Source organism: Microplitis demolitor, chromosome 6 (assembly GCF_026212275.2).
Source record: "Microplitis demolitor isolate Queensland-Clemson2020A chromosome 6, iyMicDemo2.1a, whole genome shotgun sequence".
NCBI classification, from domain to species: Eukaryota; Metazoa; Arthropoda; class Insecta; order Hymenoptera; family Braconidae; genus Microplitis; species Microplitis demolitor.
In genome coordinates, this window is record NC_068550.1 from 4907966 (window position 1) to 4929849 (window position 21884).

Below are 21884 nucleotides of genomic sequence, written 5' to 3' on the forward strand. Positions count from 1 at the left end.
AAGGCGGGAATTTAAACTTCCAGTGTAATAAATACAGTAAAAAAATTTCTTACCACAGAAAAATTTTCGTTCGACATTTTATACAATTTTCCGACAGTTAGACACACAGGTTCGTTAAACTTAATTAAAAGTGCAACAAAAAGTTTTCTTGATTTCAACGGCAGTGAATACCATTCACTTTGATACCTATAAATATAATAATTTAATATAAATTAGTTTCTATTACGATTGTCACGCCAAATTTATTGTTAGTACTATCCTCGTAGAAATAATCGTGGGCTGCCTAGAAGGTAAGCAAATTTATACATAGAAATTTTTTTGAAAATTGAGGGAAAAAAAGAAAAAAGAAAAGCATTGTGGATACGGCAACGCAGTATGGGCTTAACAGCCATACTGACGCGGCGTCCATGACAACTATTATCACTAAAATTGGTTCTCATAAGTAAAATGGGTAAACTTTCAGAATTTTAATTTTTTATTTTAAAAAAGTTTTTACAAATGAGAGCTAAAAACCACTATGTCTACGGTCTAGATACACGGTAGGCTCGCGCCATGAAACTTCACACATTACATGTGTTTAAACGTATACTTGGCGCGAGATACTACCGTGTCTCCTGATAGAAATCTAGGCTGAATTCCATATGGATTATTTTGATAGGGTATACTTAATGAGCCACGATCCCAAATTTCTTAAGTATAATAATAGTAATAATTACAACGAATCACTAAGTTCTTCGCCAGCATCTATTAATTTTTGACCATAATAACTGAGAAAGAATATATGTAATATTTGACCGAGTGCATAACCACCAAATCTGGCTACTTCACCTAACTCGTTAATCCTCAATAAACTCTAGACACAAAAATTATATAACATAAAATTGATATATTTATGCCTGATAATGAATAATTATGTAATTAGTAATTTTATCCAAGAATAAACAATATATTATTTAACCTGTAATAGGGTGATACACAAAGCTATAATATTAGCAGCTAAAATAAGACCTAAACTCAGTGAAAAAGTTTTTTCAAAATATTGAGTGTACCTTGAAATAAAAATATTTAATTAATTTAAATTAATTTGCAATATAAAAATAATGAATAAACTCAAGATTACCAACATTAGATTTTTTTTGTGCATTTTTATACAAGCTGTCAATGCTTGATAAATTTCATCTGCCTCATCTTTGATGTTTGCTCTTTCATCGTGTGTTATGAATCTGTGAGTAGCAATATTTCTTAATCTACGTCTGAAATACAATTTTATCATGTTAAAAAGTGAAGAAAATGGTGTACATGTATACTGAAAAGTTTAATAAAAATACCCTATCACCTAACCCATTCGTTATGGAGTGTACTATTTTGTGTTTTTATAAACTAATTATATAACTCATTAGTTCATTTTTACTTTTACTAAACTTTATAGTGGGGAATATATTATAAAATCTTGATACTTATACCCAATAATGTCGAACATGCTCCATGCATGGAACAGTCCATTACCATACAGAGAATCACATGCAACAACAAGAGTTCCCGGATATGGAGTTATAAGGTATGCATGAGCATAAATCAAGAGTTGGTATTTTTCTCTATCAATACCATACTCCACTTCATACAAATTGAATACATCCCTTGTGTGATTTAACGGTTTCACAGTATCCATTATTTTTGGTATCATTGGTAGGCATAAAAATGTCACCAAAGTTACGTAAATATACCCTTTTAAACAGTAATTACTTTTTTATCTCATTCTTAGCATTGAAAATTAAAATTCTATATTATGTGTTGCTTGTCAGTGTATACGAAGAAAAAAATATAGTAAGTTTTATTAAAAAATATGAGAATAATTAGTAAATTTGGAAAGTAATCTTGAAACGTTTATGATTTATATGAAAAATTCATAAACAGTTAAGCACATTTTACAACTCGTGTAGTAATTTCTTATATACTGGTTATGGAAAATTTCCTATATTGCATATTAATTTTTAGTTATATTTAGTAAATTTAAATATCCCTGTTTAGTAAATTTTATTATCCCGTTTAATAAATTTTACTATATGAAAATGGAAATAAATAAGATTTAATTTTTAATAAATTTTAACTTTTTATTATTATTGCTATCATTTTGATAATTATTGTTATTTATGTCATCTGTATTGGTGTTGGTGACGATTTTCGTTTTTTAAAAAATCACTTGTTTTAGCCGAGATTTGAACCCTGATCTCCCGCGCGCGAGTCCTTTCTTATGTCTGTCAGCCCGGTGTCTCTTTTGAACAAAAGTTTCACAACTTGTAATACATATTTGTTTACGCTATCCCCACCAACTTTTAATTTTATCTATACACAGTAGAACTTACTATACAGATAGTAAAAAAATATAATCGTGTTCGCAAAAAATACATTACGCATAGTAAATTTGTTGTAATAATTAAAATACAGAAAAACATATTTGTTAGTTAATCTTCTAAAAGAAATTTTCTTTAAAAATGACCGTTATATTCACGGTAATCGTGGACCGAATGGCACGACCTAATCATTTGTCAGTAAGTGATATTATTTTTAACTTTTTTTTCAGCAAATTTTATCGTAGTCTACTCTAAATTTTATTCGGTTTTCGATAAATTTTATGAAGTCTACTACAAAATAAATAAATTTTTTCATAATTTTTATTTAAAAAATGGTAATAAATAAAAGCACCGCATTATGTCCCCACGATTACAGTGAATTTAACGGTAATTTTTAAAGACAATTTCTTTCCGTCTAGTTTACGCATTTATTACAATGTTAGAAGTATGACGTCATTATTTAGTTCATTTTTAGCTGTAAATATAAATTTCGATTACTCACAAATATATATTCTTATTGATTTTGAATTTTTAGCTGCATTTTTCCATAACATTTGTATTTCCTCTTCCGACAAATCTTGGGAGTGGAAATCATCATAAATTTTTTGCAACAAAATTTTTATCTGCATAGATAAAAAATTAAAAAGTTATTTACACATATTGTTACTACTTTCTATATAATAGAAATTGTCTCTATCCGACTAGATCTTGTCAGGTTCGGTCAGATAAGCAGGTATGGCTATATATGGCACAATGAAATTAATCATTAGCTCTAATCAAATAAGGCCAGATCTGGTCAAATTTCTAAATTTTCTCAGAAGAGATGTATTAGGAAAGAACTGGTGTAGTTCATCAGTTTAACCCAAAATACTTTGCAACAAAAATACAAAAATAGTTTTATATAATTATATATAGCTTTATATATGATACTCAAGTGTAATGAGATTTCGTTGTGTTCAAAGTTTGACTCAACCAAAAAATGTAGTTATATTTATTTTATTCATAATAATAAATTGTTACCTTTTTCATATTTATTACATAGGTATAAAATTTTAGAGACACAATAATGAATCCCACGATTGTTACTCGTTCTGCTATCATCTCAAGATCTGGCCAAACGCGTATTAAATCCACTATCTACATGGAATAAATTTCATAAAAATTACGAGTTCAAGTTTAAAATGAAGCTGAAGCTAGCGGCTGTAGAAAGTAGCGGCCCGAAATTTTTCGCCTGGCCGCTACTTATTACGACCACTAGCTTCAGCTTCATCATTTAGTTTAAATATTGCACTATGGAATTGAAGAACTTATTAATAGATTTAAATGAACTTAATAGAGTAGATTTAAATTTTCGATACTTTTTTTCGTAGATGTGCAGGGAAAAATATATCAAAAAAAAAAAAAATAAATAAATAAATTGATTTTTTTCAAATTTCACACTAGTGTTTTCTCTTAATCAGGCGGATATTTATTTTCTTATTTTCACTAGTATGAACTCTCAATTCTCTTGAAAATTACCAAGAGCAATCAGTATTGTCCATTTATAAGAAAAAAATCGTTGAATTGTTCGACTTTCAAGAATTCAAAACACTACCGTAGAATTGTATCATAAATTTATTGAACATAACCAAATATAGCTATTGAAGCTTATTCAATGTTAATTGAGTCTATTGAGTTAATATTCATTAAATTTAAGTTCATCATTATTTTAAATCAAATAGGTCTTAAGTATATTAATTTCTATTTAAAAAAATAAAATAATTGTATACCTGAGGAATAAAAATACTGTTGATGAAAAAAAATGTTAACGATCCAAATATTATTTGATGACGCCTTTTTTGAAATGGCCATACACCAAGAAAAGAGAGAAGTATACTTGTCAAACGCCAGTTCGGATTCTTAAAAAATTCGTCTTCAGCAGCCATTTTATCTTTGTCGGCCAGGTTGTTTTTGCCCCTCATATCGAATTTGCCAAACATCTTTTTTTCTTTTCACAATTGTTATATAAATGTTTGACGATAAAATCGTTGTTTGAATATATACCCTTGAATTGCTATAATTATACACTGTAAAAAGAGCGATGTTAAAAATGAACTGAATTTAACACCGGTGTGGGCAGTGTTAAAATGCCGGTGTTGAATCGGTGTAAATACGGAGTGAACTGCGTCTCTTCAAAATATTAATTTTGGAAAGCTTTCAAATGGCTATAATTGTAATATTACGTATTCTGTGTGAAAAAAAAGTTCTGTTGTCAGTTGTTGACCATCAAAGACTTTAAAGTTCGCTTTGAAATTCGTCACGTGATGTCGCGATGATCGATAATTTTTTTTTGCACTTCTTTTTCACAAGGGGTGAGTTTATCCTCAGGAGTCGTTAGATGAGCAACTTGAACAAAGAGTTCTAAACACTTTTTTTTTGATAGACGTAATTATCCGTAATATTAAAATATAATTAAAATTGTGAGGACAAAATTGTTTAAGTTGATAAATTATTTATAGTGATTACCTTTAGTAATCATTTTAACACAATAGTAATTATTTATTGAAAAATGGTGTACCTAATTTGCAACATGAAATTTAAAAAAGGCACTATCAAATTTTAGATAAATTTTTAAAAGCTATTGGAAGTTACTTATTATTAACTTAAGGTAGTTATCCTGCTACAATATTGTCAAAAAGTTATGAGCCATAAACGCGGTAAGAGTAGGTTAGGTGATACTTAAAAAGAGACATCGCTTTTGTTCGATACTGTTACCATGAGAAGTTTACCTATACACTACTTAAGAGAATGATACAGGTGATTTTCAAATGAACCGTTTTCATAGATAAAGGTCCAAATAATTAAATAAAATATATCATTCGATGCGTAAAGTTATTATTTATCGAATGAAATGCTTCCGGTTCGGAAATTTCGGTTTATACCTGAGAACAGCTTATTTGAAATTTCCATTTGCTAATGTAAGTGCAACAAGAACCGTTTTGTTTGTTCACATGTGTGTGAGAAAGAGAATAGATGGCAAACCCTCTTAAATATACGTATACACAAATACTATTGAACATTTTCCTAAATTAAAATTTAACAACGTCGCATATGATCTGCCAGTTGCTGTATAGTGTGCTTTATCAGATCTGATCAGATATAATTATATATGGTTCGATTTAAACCCTTTTCCTGAATTGAATTGTTTTGAATCATTTCTAGGGGGAGCAGCGTTGTCAAACGCCAGTTCGCACTATTAAAAAATTCGGCTTCGTCAGTCATTTCGTTTTGTTTTTTCACAAATTTTCTAGCATTGTTTGATGATAAAAGAGTTGCTTCAATATAGACTCTCGAAGGACTATAATTACAATATTATATATTCCATATGAAAAAAAAATTCTATTGTCAGTTATTGACCATCAGAGACTTTAAAATCCGCTTTGAAATTCGTCACGCGAAGTCGCGATGATCGATAATTTTTTTTGCACTTCTCTTTCACAAAGGATCAGTTGATCCTCAGTAGTCGTTAGATGAGCAACTTGAACATTGCTCTTAAATTAACTTGTTTCTATCTGACTGTAAGCGATGGTAGCATTCGCCTATGGCTTAGGCAGCCGAATTCACCCTGGTCTGAAATCGTTTCGTTTCATTCCTTGTCACACAATATACTATTATACTCTATATGTATCAAAATACAGAATAAAATGTCCATAAATAGTGCAGAGTCCAAGTAAAATAAGCTTGACGTCCATAAATAATGAATAATAGATTGAAATTTTATTATTAGATTAGTAATTACAAAATATACTTATACGTTAATAGCTCGATATAACCTGGTTAGATATTACTATGTCTAATTATTAATTAATAACTAATTATTAGTAATAATTCCAAAATATAATAATTATTATTAGTTTTCTTTTTCAGAATTACCTAGAATCATCTGTAGTATCAACAGTATTGTTAATGATAATTATTACGTATTACTTTTTATTTGATGAGAATTTATAAAAAAAATATAATATTTTTTTTCTTGATTAAAATGAACTTAATCAAATAATTATTCATGGTAATTTTATCGCCTTACGAATTCCAAAAGGACTTATATTTTTATATGCTCTTTTGGCTTTAGGGAGCTCCTAAAGTCAAGAAGGTGTATAGTTTATTTTCTAACATTCGTTTCTGAGACCTATTTTAATGCAGAAAAAAAACTAAAAATCGCCTGACCCTGTGGGCCAGCCCCAAAAGTTACCGCTATTTTCGAGTTCTTCGAAAATAGTAATGTCAAACCTTCTGTTGCGAAAATTCAAGTAATAAACGATGACAAATGTAAATATATCATTGTTTTTTTTATTATATATCAGCAATATCTTTGGGAATAATGAACCGATTTTGAGGGCCAAATGGTATTTGGCGTAATTTTTTGGGCTTTGACATTAAAAAAACTTTTCCCAATAAACTTAATATTTCGGACTTATTAGAAAAAAACATTGTTTCGCAATTCTTTTGACAACAGTTTCTCTTCAACTATATTGAATCGATTTTGATGGTTTAGGTGGCATTCGACGCGGCTTCCATAGTTATAAGGCTGAATAGATTTAGGAATCAATCAATTGAGTACATTACAAGTTATCCGAAAAAAAATTTTTGAAAAATTTTATTTCTGGAATATTTCCGAATATATTGTACCGATTATGTTCAATTTCTCACAAATTGTTGGAATTAATAAGTCGCTTCAAACGCAGCCGCAAAAGGCCAAATCGGTTCATCCGTTCAAATGTTATAGAATATTTACCTACGTACGTACATGCATACACTCAGACATCCTCCTGAAAATAGTCAGAATGGCTTCCTAGGGCCTCAAAACGTCGAGATCTGTTGAAAACTCGGTTTTCGAAAATCGGACGGGAAACCAATAACTTCCCTTTTTTTTAGAAATTTTTTTTTTTTTCATGTTCAAGTTAAAACAAGTCTACAAAAGATTGTCAATAGAAAAAAATTATAGGCCCTTTTGGTTTCAGGAATAAGGGCATATAAAAATATAAGTTTATTTGGAATTAGTAAAGCGATATGTGAGCCTTTTTTTTTACCGAGAAAAAAAAAGAATAGAAACAGTAATCTTTGTTACCATTCTATCGATCGAGCAGACTGATAAAGGGGACTATGGGCCGTATAAAATTGCTTATACCACCGCCTATAAACTGCAATGCTACGATCTTCATTAACCAGTTTAGCGTTTTTTATAAATTTTTTATAATTCCAAACTTCAACATCACGTTCAAACATAGCACACTCACCAATGAATATCATTTTTGTGTAAGGGCTGATTAAAGTTGATGAATAAATTAAATGAATTGTGCGTTGCAAAAATGGCCCCAATGGGACGACAACATGAATAACGCAAACCGGACCTAATGCAGTATCCATAAATAATTCTACATAACCTGGGCCTACTTGCTGACCGTGAACATTCAAATTCAAAATTTTAAATTTATTTAATATTAACAATTTATGATGTAAGTTTATTGTCCCACAGTGTTTTTTAATCTTATTATTTCTAACGCGAACTTTGCCATTTTCTAATATGCCTTGATAATTATCATTATGGTCAGGTTCGTCATTATAATCTGATGGGGCATTAGATTGCCAACCAACTCCAGTCCACGAATGATGAACAATACTTCTTGGCAACATTCCCATAAATTTTGTGGGTCCATGGACTACGCTCAAATGTGCCCAGTCTGCACCATTTTCAGATAAATCCTGCAATTGAATAATTTTATTTATCCTTAATCACATCTTTTATTTTTCTATTTAATGAACATACAGTCGAATTCCATTAACTCGGACAGTTAGTCTACGGAGGAGCGGAAATTTGCTGAAAACTCGGACTTATTGAATACCCCTTCTCCTGTAGAGAGTAGACTATACGCATGCGCACGACAACACATGAGTAATACGTATATAAAGTATACACAGATGTTTAGGATCGGGTGGGAGACAGCGTAGTAGTGGGGGTAAGATTGAGGAGAAGTACCGAGTCAATGGAATTTGACTGTACAAGGATAACTACTTGAATGTGACAAGTAACATGGAATTCATTTCGTCCATGACACTGCCAAGAACCATCTTCGATTTGTGGTATTGATTCGATTTCATACTCAGGATCGGCTAATTCAGCGTGATACCAAACAAATATTAGTTTATTAACTTCACGACAGGTCCATGATTTCATTTTTATTTTCGAGGGATCTGAAAATTATTTAAACTTTTTTATTCATTTCGTGTACAGTAAGGGGGCACGAAAAATTTTTTATGGGAAAATTTGACGCATGGAAAAAACAAAATTTCCATTGAATTTGAGTGTGACAACTTTCAACTCAATTTTTTTTTTCTTTTCAAACATATAAAGTAGATCATGTCCTGAAAATTTTACCTTAAAATATGAACTTCTAAGGGACGGCAAAAATTTCGAAATTGTTCAGATTTTCTAAACTTTTGAGTGACTTTCAAAAAATCATATTTTGAGGTGAAATTTTCAGGTTATCATTGATTTGATATTAGATTTAAAAAATTTTGCATAAAGTGATATTCGCCTTGGCAAACAATAAAAATTTGAAAAAAAGACATACGCATTCAAGATTAAAATCCTTGGGAGCAGTTTGATTCCCTCGAATTTTATCTTCACAGATGTATCATTTATTTTATAAAAAAAATTTTAAATTACCAGTTTTAGAGTACGGAATACTTTGACATTTTCCATCACCGCTAAATGTCCAATTATGAAATGGACATTCTAAACAGTCGTTGATGACTTTGCCTCCTTTTGCTAAATTAGCTCCCAAATGTGGACAGTAAGCATCAATAACATTAACATTGCCTTTTTCTGTTCTGTTTAAAATACAAATAACTTTATAAATCTATAAGATCCATTTAATAAATAATAGTATTGTGCAGGAAAATCCGGAATAAAATGATAATCATTTATAAGACAGAAGAAAAAAATTGTTTTTTATATAAAAGTGTTAAGTTATGATTACTGAAACGTACTGAGGCTCATTGAACAGCCCGTAAAGGCATAGCCAGTTTATAATTGAAATTAATTTTTAATTTATAAAAAGAACCGTTAATTTTCGATAATCAGTATCTGTCAGGGAAAATAATTTTTTTATAATTTAATGAGTAAAGTTTAATTTTTTTCCATTCTCTCCATAGATTTACTAAAAAATTAACAAAATACTCATATTTTACCTAAATACTGCGAAATTTTCACCAAGAGCACTCACATGCTTAGCTTGACCTTTTGCTAACTCTGAGCTTTCCAAAAGTGCATACCATCCATTTGGATAAATCGGTGGAAGTTCACTGATTTCACGATCACTTAAGTAAATTCTACTCTGGTTAATGTTTTTTAATCTCTTTAAAAAAAAAAAATATATATATATATATATAATGATCAGTAATTGAATGATCTACATCTTCATTTTATGACATTATAAAGTATTATTCGGATGTTAAAATATATATGAATATTATCGTGATTTTTAAAATCATTTATAATCAAAATTGAATGTAAGGTAAAAGACCCAGTACCCGATTAGGGAACTAGTACTTGATTACGTCATTTATTTGTGTATCTATATTTAGTAGAATTTACTAAATATATATATATGCAAATATATGAGTGATCAGGTACTAGGGCTCTTATCTTGGATAAAAAAAAATTTTTAAACATAATAAATTATATCTCACCTTAATATAGTTAATTTTGTAAAAAAATAAAATGTATAAAAAAATTGTAGTAATGCCTCCAATCAGCCAACTAATCATTTTTGTTCCACAAGTTTATAAAAAAAAATCTAATAATTAGCAAATAAATTTCGTATATTTATCTGGGATGACCTTAACTGACTGTAGTCTTCTGTATTCAGTAAGCTTGCTTTGGGTACTATTTCATTCGATTCTGAAGACCCTACTAGATTATACAGAAAAAGAGAAGGGGTATTCAAGGCAAGAACACCTTTGTAATAATTTTAATTTCAAATTTAATACCAGAGACCGAGGCACAACGGGATATTTTAACGAGTACTCGATTTTTGTAGCTTTTGACCACTCAAGACAATTCACTTTTATCTATTCCGAACGAATCTGTCATTGGTTCACAAAAAATTCAATATGACAAATTTATTTCGATGACACAACGGAATGCCCCCGAAATAACAAAAGATTTTTTTTTTTTTGTGATTTTAATTACTGTCTATTTCTCCATTTTATTGATACTGAACAAATCTATAATAGTTTATTAATATTTCTACTGAAATAACGTTTTTTGATAAGTAGAAAAAATTTTTCGGGTATTAAATTTTTTAACTTTCCCCGTTTACTCCTGAAACTTTTGGTACTTAAAAATTCATATGAAAAATAAAATTAAAAAGGAAAAGTATGGATGAAAATTTTTATGAAAACATGATTTTTTTCCACGAATTTTTAGGATAACCCATCCTATGACTTAATGCCTTAATTGCATAAAAAATATTAGCCATTGATTACTAAAATATATTTATTTCTAAAAAAAATTTTTAATTTAAATTTCGAAAAAAAAACCTGTTTCTAATATTATATATAATATACAGGTTTATTGACGTGTAATATATTGAATAATATAAAGAAAGGTGGGGGTAGGAAGGCAAACCAGCCTTCTTAAAAAAAAAAAACTGCGAATTGCATGTTTTTTTCTTCCACTATTTCTACCTCTTTTTAGTCACCAAATGAGTATTTAATAGCGATATGATCAGATGAGTAGAAAAAAACAAGCGTAAAACGAAATGAGTCCCGCGGGCAAAATATTTAATTAAATAATCTGAAAAATGGTTGACTCTGACCCAGCTCTGAAATTTTTCCTTCTTTCCGAACTTATAAACATAACAATTATTACTTTTTAGTTTTCACTGTCGTTGAAACGTTAAGACGTTTTATCGAAAATCAAATAATGAGTTTATTTATTTTTTATGAAATATAATTTATAAATATAAAAGTAACAAAAAAACAAAGTATGTAGAAGGAATTTAATTTTATAAATAGTAATTGACGATCTTAATGGACTATAGATATTGACGACAATCAATATAAATACTTGAGAATTGATAAGCTGACCAGGTGTGCAATAGCCAGATGTCTCATTAGTTATCTAATCGAATTTTGAAGATATTTGACAATATTACTTTATCACTAAAATTAATAACGCCGAGAGTCGAAGTAAAATATCCAAAATACTTAGCCACTATTTTTTTTTTTTATCGTATGATGCACTTTTCTCTTTCGCACTTGAGTGGACGAACGGAACTGTCCTTTTTGCTATTGAACAGTAAATGGAGGCTTTATCTACATTTTTCTCTCAACCGAATGGGAACTTTTAGTAAATTACCTTGAAAATTCTTAGATTATAAAGTAATGTATCGAGCTTCGAACTTTATTTTGTGTTTTAAGTTTTTATTTGAAAGAGAAGCTTGAAGAAAGAAAGTTAAAAACCGGCCGTACGTCCCAGGTTTTTAGTTATTTTTTTTAGCAACATACTATGGTGCAGCGATTTTGGTTTATCTGATGTTAAATTAAAAAAGGTCAGAAAGTTACATTGAAACTGGCAGCAAGGCGTCATTAAAATTACACATAAACCTTGTTGCAAAATTGACGTCAAATTACGGCAGTAGATTTACACCAATTTACAGTCGACTTGGTTATCTGGGACGTATTATTTCTTTAATATACCAACTGTAGACAGTTATGTAATGTGGATGTGTTACTCAGATGACCGCAGTTTCTCCGCAACTAACCCTGATAGCCAAGTTGACAGCAGGCGGGCGACAACCTACTACAGCAACTTGTCGTCAAGTTGACCGCAAAAATTGGAATTTCCATAAGTTTACGGCAGCCTGTCGCTAACTTTCTGAAAAAGTTGGTAACAACTTTTAGTCAACAGTTACAAAAGCTGAAAGTTGTCGACAACTTGTCATCAAGATGATCGCAACTAATATACATTAATATTCTGATCAGAAAGAGTGTGCCGTCAATTTGAAAGTAACATTTGACTATCCAACTATTGGCAGCAAGTTGACTTCAACTGTCTAAGAAAATCCGCAACAATCTGCAACCGTAATATGACGACAACTTGATAGAGAGTTTTCGTGAAGCTGTAAGCAACTTTTTACTCGCCCAGCTATTGCATTCAATTTGATGACAAGTTGACATCAACTATTGCTCACGCCAAGGAGCTGCAAGTTTACGTCAAATTGCGGATGAAATGGCCATCTGGGTACATATGTAATCCATAGGTTGGTAATTTTGAATTTTGAAATTTAAAAAAATAATATCTACTTTATCTGTGACGAAGATTACTTATTTCTTGGCAGCCAAGTTGATGGAAATCTACAGCCTAAATTAGATGTCAAGTTGACTGCAAAAAGTTAAATGTACAAATAGCTGGCGCTAAATAGTTATCAGTTTGGAAATAAACTTTTGCTCTTGAGGATTTTATAGTCAAAACTCGGACAGCAAAAAATTGACGTGAATTTGATGATAAACTGACCACAAACACTGAAAAGCAAGTTCTTGAAAATGTCTGGCTGTCAAGGGTAAAGTAAAAGTTTTTGAAAAATTTTCAATTTTCTGAGCGAGAAGTCAAAAAAATAGATTAATGTATAATTCTATTAAATAATCGGAGTTATTTCTAATGATCACATGTTAAATTTTTTTCAATAAAATATATCGTTTTAATAATACTATTTACAGAATATACATACAGAAGTAATTTTTTTCATAGTCGTTTGGAATGTAGTCATAAAAATCGATAAAAATTTACCCGTATATATAAAATCTTTCAATTAATCTTCGAAACATTTTTTTCGAGATTGTTCAGTTCAGTTAAAATCGGCGCTGGAAGATCGCTTCCAACTTGAGCATCAAAGTATTCTCTCAATTCTCTAGCTTCTTTTTCCCAAAAGTCTTTTGGTAATCTAAACAATTCTTCAAAGTCAACACTGTCTTTCAGACCTGCAGTATTGAGTGTACCCTTTTTCGGAATAAGGCCAATAGCTGACTCATTAGCGATCTCTTCACCTTCTATGCGACGCAAAATCCAGTCAAGTACCCTTGAATTTTCACCAAAACCTGGCCATAGGAATTTGTTGCTTCCGTCTTTTCTAAACCAATTGACGTGGAAAATAGACGGTAGTTGCGCGTCTTTTACCTGTTCCATACTGAGCCAGTGTTGCAAATAATGACCAAAGTTGTAACCAAAGAAAGGTCTCATCGCAAATGGATCATTCATTATTACTTTAGCCTGAGTACAAAAAAATAAAAATAGTAATGAATATTTTCATAATTTTGTGGGATTCAATTTAAAAAATAAAAACGTACTTTGTGTTCAGCAGCTGCCGTAGCTTCTGATCTCATCGACGCTCCGATAAAAACTCCATGTTGCCAATTTCTTGCTTGATAAACAAGTGGAACTCCTTCAGGTCTGCGACCTCCGAAAAGAATAGCATCAATAGGAACTCCTTCGGGATCTTCCCAAGCAGGATCGATTATGGGACACTGATTAGCTGGAGTACAGAATCGAGAATTAGGATGCGCAGCCGGTGTTTTTGAATCGCGTGACCATGGATTTCCATGCCAATCAGTTATTCCAATGTCTTTATCTATTTCATTTTCCATTCCTTCCCAAAAAACTCCGCCGTCGCTTGTAAGAGCGACGTTAGTAAATATTGTATTTTTGAAAATAGTTTTCATGGCGTTTGGATTTGTAGCAGTCGCTGTACCAGGAGCAACTCCAAAGAATCCATTTTCTGGATTTATTGCTCGTAGACGTCCTTGTTTATCAAATCTCATCCAAGCAATATCATCACCAACACATTCAATTTTGAACCCTGGTAACGTTGGCTGCATCATTGCGAGATTAGTTTTGCCACAGGCGCTTGGAAACGCTGCGGCAATGTAACGTTTTACGCCTTTGGGATTCGTTATACCCAAGATCTAAACAGTTTTATTGATAATAGTGTTGAGAAAAATTTAAAAAAATTTATTACTAGGGACAAGATTTTTGCCTTAATTTTGAAATGAATGATTCAAATGTCTGATATTAAGGCGAAAATATTGGTTGTATCAGAAAAATTTTCAAACAAAAGTTGTAGGAAATTTGATTTTCTAAAAAAAATCTCTCTTATGATTTTTTCGAACGACCAATAATTTCACCGTAATTTCAAAATTAAGATTCATAATAAAGGATTAGAATTTTTGATAATTACCAAAATCTTAATTTTGAAATTGCGGCTTTCTTATTAGTCCTATGAAAAAAATTGAAAGAACATTTTTTTTATAAAATTAAATTTTGAACAACTTTTATTTGAAAATTTTTTTGATACGACTAATATTTTCACCGTAATTTCAAAGTTAAGATTCATAATGATTGATTCAAATTTTTGATAATTACCAAAATCTTAATTTTGAAATTACGGCTTTCCTATTAGTTCTATGACAAAATTATAAGAGATAATTTTTTTATAAAATTAAATTTTGAACAACTTTTATTGTAAAAATTTTTTTATACGACCAATATTTTTGCCATAATATCATAAATTTGACTCAATTAATTATTAATTATTTTTAAATTAAAGCAAAAATTCTGGCCCCATTTATTACTATTTCTTAGCATTGAAATCAAGATTAGTTACGTACCAGCATGTGCTCAGCAAGCCAGCCTTCTTTTTTAGCAATCGTAGACCCGATTCTAAGAGCGAAACATTTTTTACCCAACAAAGAGTTACCTCCATAACCGCTTCCGTAAGATACAATCTCATTGTTTGCTGGTTTATGAAGAATAATTGTTCTTTCTGGATCACAAGGCCATGAATTCTTAACTTCAACTTTTGAATTTTTATTGGGAGATCCCACAGAGTGTAAACATTTAACAAAGTCATTTTTTCCAAGTACATCAAGGACTCCTGAACCCATACGCGTCATTACTCTCATTGAGCAAACAACGTAAACTGAGTCAGTGATTTCTATTCCTATTTTGGAAAGTGGTGATCCAACCGGTCCCATACTAAATGGAATTACGTACATAGTGCGGCCTGATAACAAAGACATTTATTGTCATTTTTGGAATCTAAAGTTAATCATAGGTAATTTGTATGAATATTTGAAAACAATTTACCTTTCATACAACCAGGAAATCGTTCAGAAATCGCTTGGTCCATATCAGTAAAACTAATCCAATTCCCGAGAGTTCCTTTTACTCCTTCACGCGGAGTTGGTATAGTTTCGTTTTTAGTTTCAGTGCTAATAAATGTGCGGCTTTCTACACGTGCAACATCGGCTGGATTTGTTCGTGCCAACCAACTAAAAAATATCATATATGAGCGATCTCTGACAATTTTGAAATCCAAATTTTTGTATCTGATTATTAGAGTTTTGAAGTTGAAATATCTCAATAAATACTCAGTTTTTTGAAAAATTATAAGATACCTTTTTTGTACAGAATTTAAAGCTCTATAAAAAAGAATTCGTATAACTTTTTATATAACTCAATATTTACCCAGATATTTACTAAAAACCAATTACACTTTTTTTCATAATTTTTAAATTTCTAAGTATTTATAATTTTTCGAAAGTTTGATTTTTTTTATGACTCTGTGGTAAAGTAAAATTATTTTCTAATAATTTACCACAAAATTTAGTTGAAAAGATCAAAAATTAATAAAATTATCGCTATTTCAAAATCAAAATTTCTGTGTCTGATTCTTAGAATTTTGAACTCGGAATATCTCAATAAATACTTAGTTTTACAAAAAGTTATAAGATACCTTTTTTATACAAAATTTGTCTCTCTACAAAAAAGAATCTTTATAATTTTTAAAAAAACTTAATATTTACCGAGATATTTGCAAAAAACCAACTACACTTTTTTTCATAATTTTCAAATTTCCAAATATTTATAATTTTTGGAAAATTTGATTTTTTCATTGATTCTGTGGCAAAGTGAAATTATTTTCTAGTAATTTACCACAAAATTTAGTTAAAAAAATAAAAAATTTATAAAATTATCGATATTTCTAAGCAAGCATTCACTTTTTCCGTTTTTAGTCATAAAATTTTTTTTTGTTAATAAAAAAAATAAAATTTCATGTTTATGATCCTCGTACCATAATGATTGAGGATCAAAATTCAAATATGACCTACCAGTTTTCATATTTTGGCAATGGCACAATAGATCCATTCGCTTGCAGCAGTTTGAGCATCATGACATTTTCCTCCTCACTCCCATTGCAAATATAAACCGAATCAGGCTTGCAAAGTTTAACGCAGTCTTCAACATAAGTCAACACCTTCGGTGCAAGTGGTAATGTCAATTTTGAAATAATTGGTACTCCACAAATTTGATTTGTACCCTGATCAATTGAGTCCTTGTTTTCAGTCGCTTGAGTCGCCATCAGGTTTTTCACCCTAAAACAAAACAAAATCACCATTGAAGTTGTCGTTTTTTATTTTTAAAAAATGTTACTATTATATAATTCAACTCCATATTTTTTTTATTTTTTGTCATAAATTAAATTACTCAATAGAAAAATAATTATAAGTTAATTTTAAAAAAATGAATTGCAACAGAACTTGATTACAAAACTGGTAGTTAAAACTTTCTTGAGTAATTGGTTAAAATATTTAACCGGATTTAAACTCTCGATTATTCTATCGATCAAGAGAAAGTTAACTAACATTCTATATAAATAAACTTGAAAAATTTCAAAGTCAATGTAAAATATTTTGCAAAAAAAAAAAAATGTTAATTATAATAACAAGTAAATCATTTTAACTTACTGAGGGTAAAATTGGTCTATCCAATAAGGCATTTTGTATGATTTATTTGATTTAATATAAACACGATATGTGAAAATAGAAAATCTCGAAGATTTAACGACAGGTTTTCCAGCAGCAATGTCAGTTATCCGCAATACCTTCGAATAATCCAATGAATTTCTATGCAAAGTATGAAAACTTCGTGTTAGTTTATCAGGTTCTAGTATACATCTAGTTCCTTTACTAACAAATGATTGTCTGGCAACGTTCCACCCGTGTGTCGTCATTTTGCCAATCGTTTTCGGTCTTTTATATGCTCTCTGATGAAATAGACTAGAAGACCGGAGTCCAATGGTCGTGGGGTTTCTTTTGCGTGCTAACGGTTTTCCGGAAATTTACAAATCAGGCTCGTTGTTTTCTTTTAACATATGTCTAGCGATTCCTAAGTGGGGGTGTTGATCATTGATTAAGACTTACATCATAAGTTTACACTTGATTACAACTGTTATTATTATTATTATGCTGGTGAAACAGCCAAATGTACACAGAATCACCCCAGAAAAATAGTTTTTATTTACGCCTGTCAATCTGTGATCGATAAACTGCCGAAATATTTCGACTTCAAAATTGACAGCGGACACTGATAACCGACTTTATTATCACAATACGTTTTTTTTTTTTATTATAGAGAGAGAGAAACTGTTTTATGAAGGTTTAATCAACTGCTAAGTTGTAAATAAGCTGCGACTGCATGCCCCGGTTTTATACGAAAGCCGTTGGCCCCCTCGTGCTCTTCTATTTTTACAGGCATACCGAACCGCACCGCACCAGCAGAATTACATCCACTTACTTTTAATATCTTGTCGCAATGCTTTCTCTCTCTTCGATGCACTTGAAAAAAAAAAAAAAAAAAAAAAAATTAAACATCTCACTCTTTCTTTCCTTTTGTTAATAAGCTTTACATTATCGGTTTTTAATTATTAAGTATCTGGAAATTATTAAATAAAAAGATATAAATACTTTTTTATATTTTTGTAAGAAAAAAAAAAAAAAGTTCGGGTGAAGACAATTTTTTTAAAAATAATTTCTCATTATTACTGAAGTTTATGATAAAAAATATAATTAACTCTTGAAATTTTTCATATAATTCTGATCGCGCTGAATAAATATTAAAAATAAATATTCATTATTAATACAATTTGCAAAATGTAAATTAAGATACATAAATTTAGAGATTATTATACATTTTTATGTATAATTTTGAGATCATTTTCTTTCATTTTTATCAACGGATATATTTTGCAGATAAGAAAAAAAAAGAAATAAATGAAATATTAAGTAAATTGGATTATGGAAAATATATAATAATTGCGTATGAAAATATTGCATCATGATTAAAGATGTTTATTAAAGCACAAGTTTAAAAATATATATACAGTATAATTATAATCAGCTGAAGACGTCATTGAAGAAAAAAAGTTTAAGATAAATAATGACGATAATTATTTAAATCAATACAAACATATTTTTTTTAATAACTCAAAGACTGGACTTTTTTTGTATCGATATCAATTTTTTAAACAATTATACTAGTTAATTTAAAGGAATTTATTAATTGGCTGTTAATTATTAAATTGTTCATTACTTATCATTTTTGAATGGTGTCGGTTGTATATTTGAGTTAATTTTTTTTTTTATTTAGTCTATGAGCATCTGACATAAAAACAGTGGGGGTCATGTTTGATGCTTGTATCTACGAACCCTGTATCCACATATATGTAGATACATATGTATACTAAGGGGTCCATTGATTATATTCACAGAGTCCAAAGTCCAATTAATGTCTAGAGTCTGAAACTGATAATTTTTTTTTTTAGCAAATTTTTTGTCAGAAAGAATCGATAATATAATATCGACTATTTTTTATTTAATATCTTTCAATCTTTTTTAATAACTATAGTTATTAGTATGTATACACGTGTGTAATATATATATACATGGAGAAATTATTCTCTTTCAAAATGCAATAGTGTCATATATAGTAATACCGGACCATGTTGCCCTGGTGGAAATTTTTCGTACTTTTGTCTGAAAAAGTCTTTAGAATTCTAGAACTGAGTTTTTCAGACAAAAGTCCGAAAAATTTCCACCAGGGTGGCCATCTAATGCTTATTGTTTATCTAAATAATGAGATCCAAGTAGAAAACTATGGGTATTCGGATCCCTATATAGAAAACCATATGAGAATTCATGTAAAAACTCCGTAAAAAAATCAATGCTGGATTTCCATATGGGAATTTTCATAGGGTTTACTGTAAATATAAAAAAACATAATTTAGGTTTGCTACTGAGGACAAAGAAATGCATTATATATTTTCCCATGGCAGCAAATATTTTACTCTGTCAACATGAAAAAGTGAAATAGGTGAATATTCACTAATTCTACTTTTTAAAATAAGTGGTTCGGTTTGCACTTAAAATTAGTGAATATTCATCGATTTTACTTATTCATGTTTACAGAGTATGTAAATAAATTGTGATAATAACAAATATTTTAATTAATAAGACAAATTTATTAATCATTAATATTTTATTTATTTTTCTATAAATCATGTTTTATATCTCATTTAAAAAAAGACAGCATTACACACTTAATGATAATTGGTCAAAGCAATAAATTTAAAAAATCAACATAACATTGATAAAAAAAAATTTAATGAATAATATATTTAAATAATGATATAAATATGAATAATGTTTTTAAATTAAGAAAGACAACTTTTAAACTAATATCGCCTACGATAATTTCTCAACTGTTAATCACTTCGACATTAGTACTAGTTACCGCACATGAACCAGTTTAATCCAGTTTTTCTGATTCTCGATCAAGTTTGAAAGTATGTCGGAAAATTTTCGATCAGCTAGTTATCATTTACTGGTATATTATTGATATAAATTCGATTATTTTCTTCATCTACTATTAGATAATTCTATTTACATTTTAGTAGAATTCAAAAAAAATTTTATTTTTTATAAAGGCTTAGAAAAAATTGTTGTAAAAAAAAACAAAAATTGTAAATATTCTTAATCTTTTTAATCAAATAAATAAGTTTAATATTTAACCTTAGAACCTACTATTTGTATATAAGACCCCACTCTACAGAGAAAAAAAAATCGTAGTTATACAAATAAATATTACTTGACTCACGTAAATATGTTATTGTTATATTATAGTGGCGATAACATATTACTCTATTCAAGTAAATATGTTATTACTATAGTGGCAATGACATATTTTTTTAAATTAAGTAAATCATCATTTCTGCTGTAATAATTGAACTTATATTAAATAAACATCTATTTCATTCAAATAATTATTCTATGGAAGCTCATGCTCGGAGAATCCTTCTAGAATTTTTCTGATTTTCCTGAAGTACTATGAGGTCCTGATGAGGATCAGGTTAATACATGATATGCTTTCATAAGGCAAACCTGAGGAGTTCCTTATCACTTTATCAAAATCATGGGTAATCAGATAAAATAGATCTGGATGATGCCTTACACTATTTGATCTATCATGTCTTTCAATGCCTCTCATACTTCAATTCCTCTTTTAAATTTTTTCGTGAAAAAAATGGAGTCCAAATGGGGGTTGGGGGAACCTAGATGATCTTTGCTTTCAATGAGTCAAAAAATATTATCTTAAATAAATTTTTTAATAAATAAAAAATAAAAAATCACAAGTCTATTTTTTCCGGGATGCATAGATTATATATTAATACTTCGACTTCGAAATATTTTCTAGCCTATAATGTTCAAAATTACAAAGGGTTGTATTGAAGTAAAAGGCAAAAAATATTTATATTATTTTTAATAGATGATAAATATATGAAGCCATTATATAATGACGAATTAAATTAATTTTTTTTTATTTCTATTAATTTGTAAACTGTATATTTATATATATCTAGTGGATTTTGTAAGAAGGTCAAGAAATATGATCGTGGGGGGCAACTTGGTATCATTTAGTGATAAATATTTAAATGCTTAATAAACAATAACATAAATAATTTAAATTTTGAAATAATTTTCTCATTTAATCAGGCACTTGTTATATTTTTGATTTAATTACGAAATTTAATTTTCAAATCTGTTTGATGGAATTATTTTTTACTGTAACTAATAGCTAAAGTCGTTAAATATTTTAATATTTTATAGTTAATCGAAATTTTTTATATAAATCAGATTACGACAATCTTATATATTGATAAGATATAAAAGTATTTATTGGGATATTTAGAAAAGTACAAAACAGTATTTTTAATATATTTTGATTGTATTATCAATTTTTAAAAATATGTCAATTTTAATGACATGGAACGAAACTTTAGAATAAACAGTCAACAGATACCGCATTATCTCTCGAGTCGGTCGAGCCCCCAGTGACGTCACGAAATAAAGAACTTAACTTATTTCTTTGTACTTTGAATTTTATATAAAATAACTCTGATATAAAATGGACTTTAAATAGTTATTATTATTAATTAGATGTAGCTCAAATAGAAAATACGTAAATTTATTATTATTTCCGATATAAAACGATTTAATAGTAAAGTAGAAAGGAATACCATTTTTCAATAAAAAAAAAATTTTTTCTTGTAAATGTTCATCTCTCTAGAAAGAAAATGGGGCAAGTTGATCACCTCG

The 21884-nt window shown here is 29.2% G+C and overlaps 3 protein-coding genes across 3 annotated transcripts; all 3 read right to left on the reverse strand.

The window, feature by feature from the left end:
- Positions 1 to 712: 712 nt before the first annotated feature.
- LOC106693538 (uncharacterized) lies at positions 713 to 1669 on the reverse strand. Its single transcript, XM_014441570.1, has 3 exons — positions 1464 to 1669; positions 1121 to 1253; positions 713 to 853 (listed from the first exon to the last, which is right to left on the reverse strand). The coding sequence occupies exons 1-3, from the start codon at positions 1667 to 1669 to the stop codon at positions 713 to 715; spliced, it is 480 nt and encodes a 159-aa protein (XP_014297056.1).
- A 4488-nt stretch (positions 1670 to 6157) lies between these two features.
- Positions 6158 to 10382, reverse strand: LOC103573967 (cholesterol 7-desaturase nvd 1). Its single transcript, XM_008553279.2, has 5 exons — positions 10083 to 10382; positions 9582 to 9748; positions 9058 to 9221; positions 8404 to 8582; positions 6158 to 8093 (listed from the first exon to the last, which is right to left on the reverse strand). The coding sequence occupies exons 1-5, from the start codon at positions 10158 to 10160 to the stop codon at positions 7455 to 7457; spliced, it is 1227 nt and encodes a 408-aa protein (XP_008551501.1). The 5' UTR covers positions 10161 to 10382; the 3' UTR covers positions 6158 to 7454.
- Positions 10383 to 13082: 2700 nt separating this feature from the next.
- On the reverse strand, positions 13083 to 18848 carry LOC103573974 (phosphoenolpyruvate carboxykinase [GTP]). The gene is made up of 7 exons (XM_014442307.2): positions 18823 to 18848; positions 17199 to 18068; positions 16563 to 16826; positions 15538 to 15722; positions 15060 to 15454; positions 13743 to 14357; positions 13083 to 13665 (listed from the first exon to the last, which is right to left on the reverse strand). Exons 2-7 carry the CDS (start codon positions 17462 to 17464, stop codon positions 13204 to 13206), a joined length of 2187 nt encoding a protein of 728 aa, XP_014297793.1. The 5' UTR covers positions 17465 to 18068; positions 18823 to 18848; the 3' UTR covers positions 13083 to 13203.
- Positions 18849 to 21884: the final 3036 nt, after the last annotated feature.

Bases quoted from the DNA above. Each gene is read 5' to 3' on its own strand.
- LOC106693538 (XM_014441570.1), bottom strand. From the start codon at position 1,669: ATGGATACTGTGAAACCGTTAAATCACACAAGGGATGTATTCAATTTG. The intron at 1,254-1,463 runs GTATAAGTATCA...ATTGTATTTCAG, and splicing joins AGCATGTTCGACATTATTGG to ACGTAGATTAAGAAATATTG. The intron at 854-1,120 runs GTAATCTTGAGT...TTTTGTGTCTAG, and splicing joins ACAAAAAAAATCTAATGTTG to AGTTTATTGAGGATTAACGA.
- LOC103573967 (XM_008553279.2), bottom strand. From the start codon at position 10,160: ATGATTAGTTGGCTGATTGGAGGCATTACTACAATTTTTTTATACATT. The intron at 9,749-10,082 runs GTGAGATATAAT...TTTTTTTTAAAG, and splicing joins ACAAAATTAACTATATTAAG to AGATTAAAAAACATTAACCA. The intron at 9,222-9,581 runs GTAAAATATGAG...TATTTTAAACAG, and splicing joins GAAAATTTCGCAGTATTTAG to AACAGAAAAAGGCAATGTTA.
- LOC103573974 (XM_014442307.2), bottom strand. From the start codon at position 17,464: ATGACGACACACGGGTGGAACGTTGCCAGACAATCATTTGTTAGTAAA. The intron at 15,723-16,562 runs GTAGGTCATATT...GATATTTTTTAG, and splicing joins TTGCCAAAATATGAAAACTG to TTGGTTGGCACGAACAAATC. The intron at 14,358-15,059 runs GTACGTAACTAA...AAAACTGTTTAG, and splicing joins GGCTTGCTGAGCACATGCTG to ATCTTGGGTATAACGAATCC.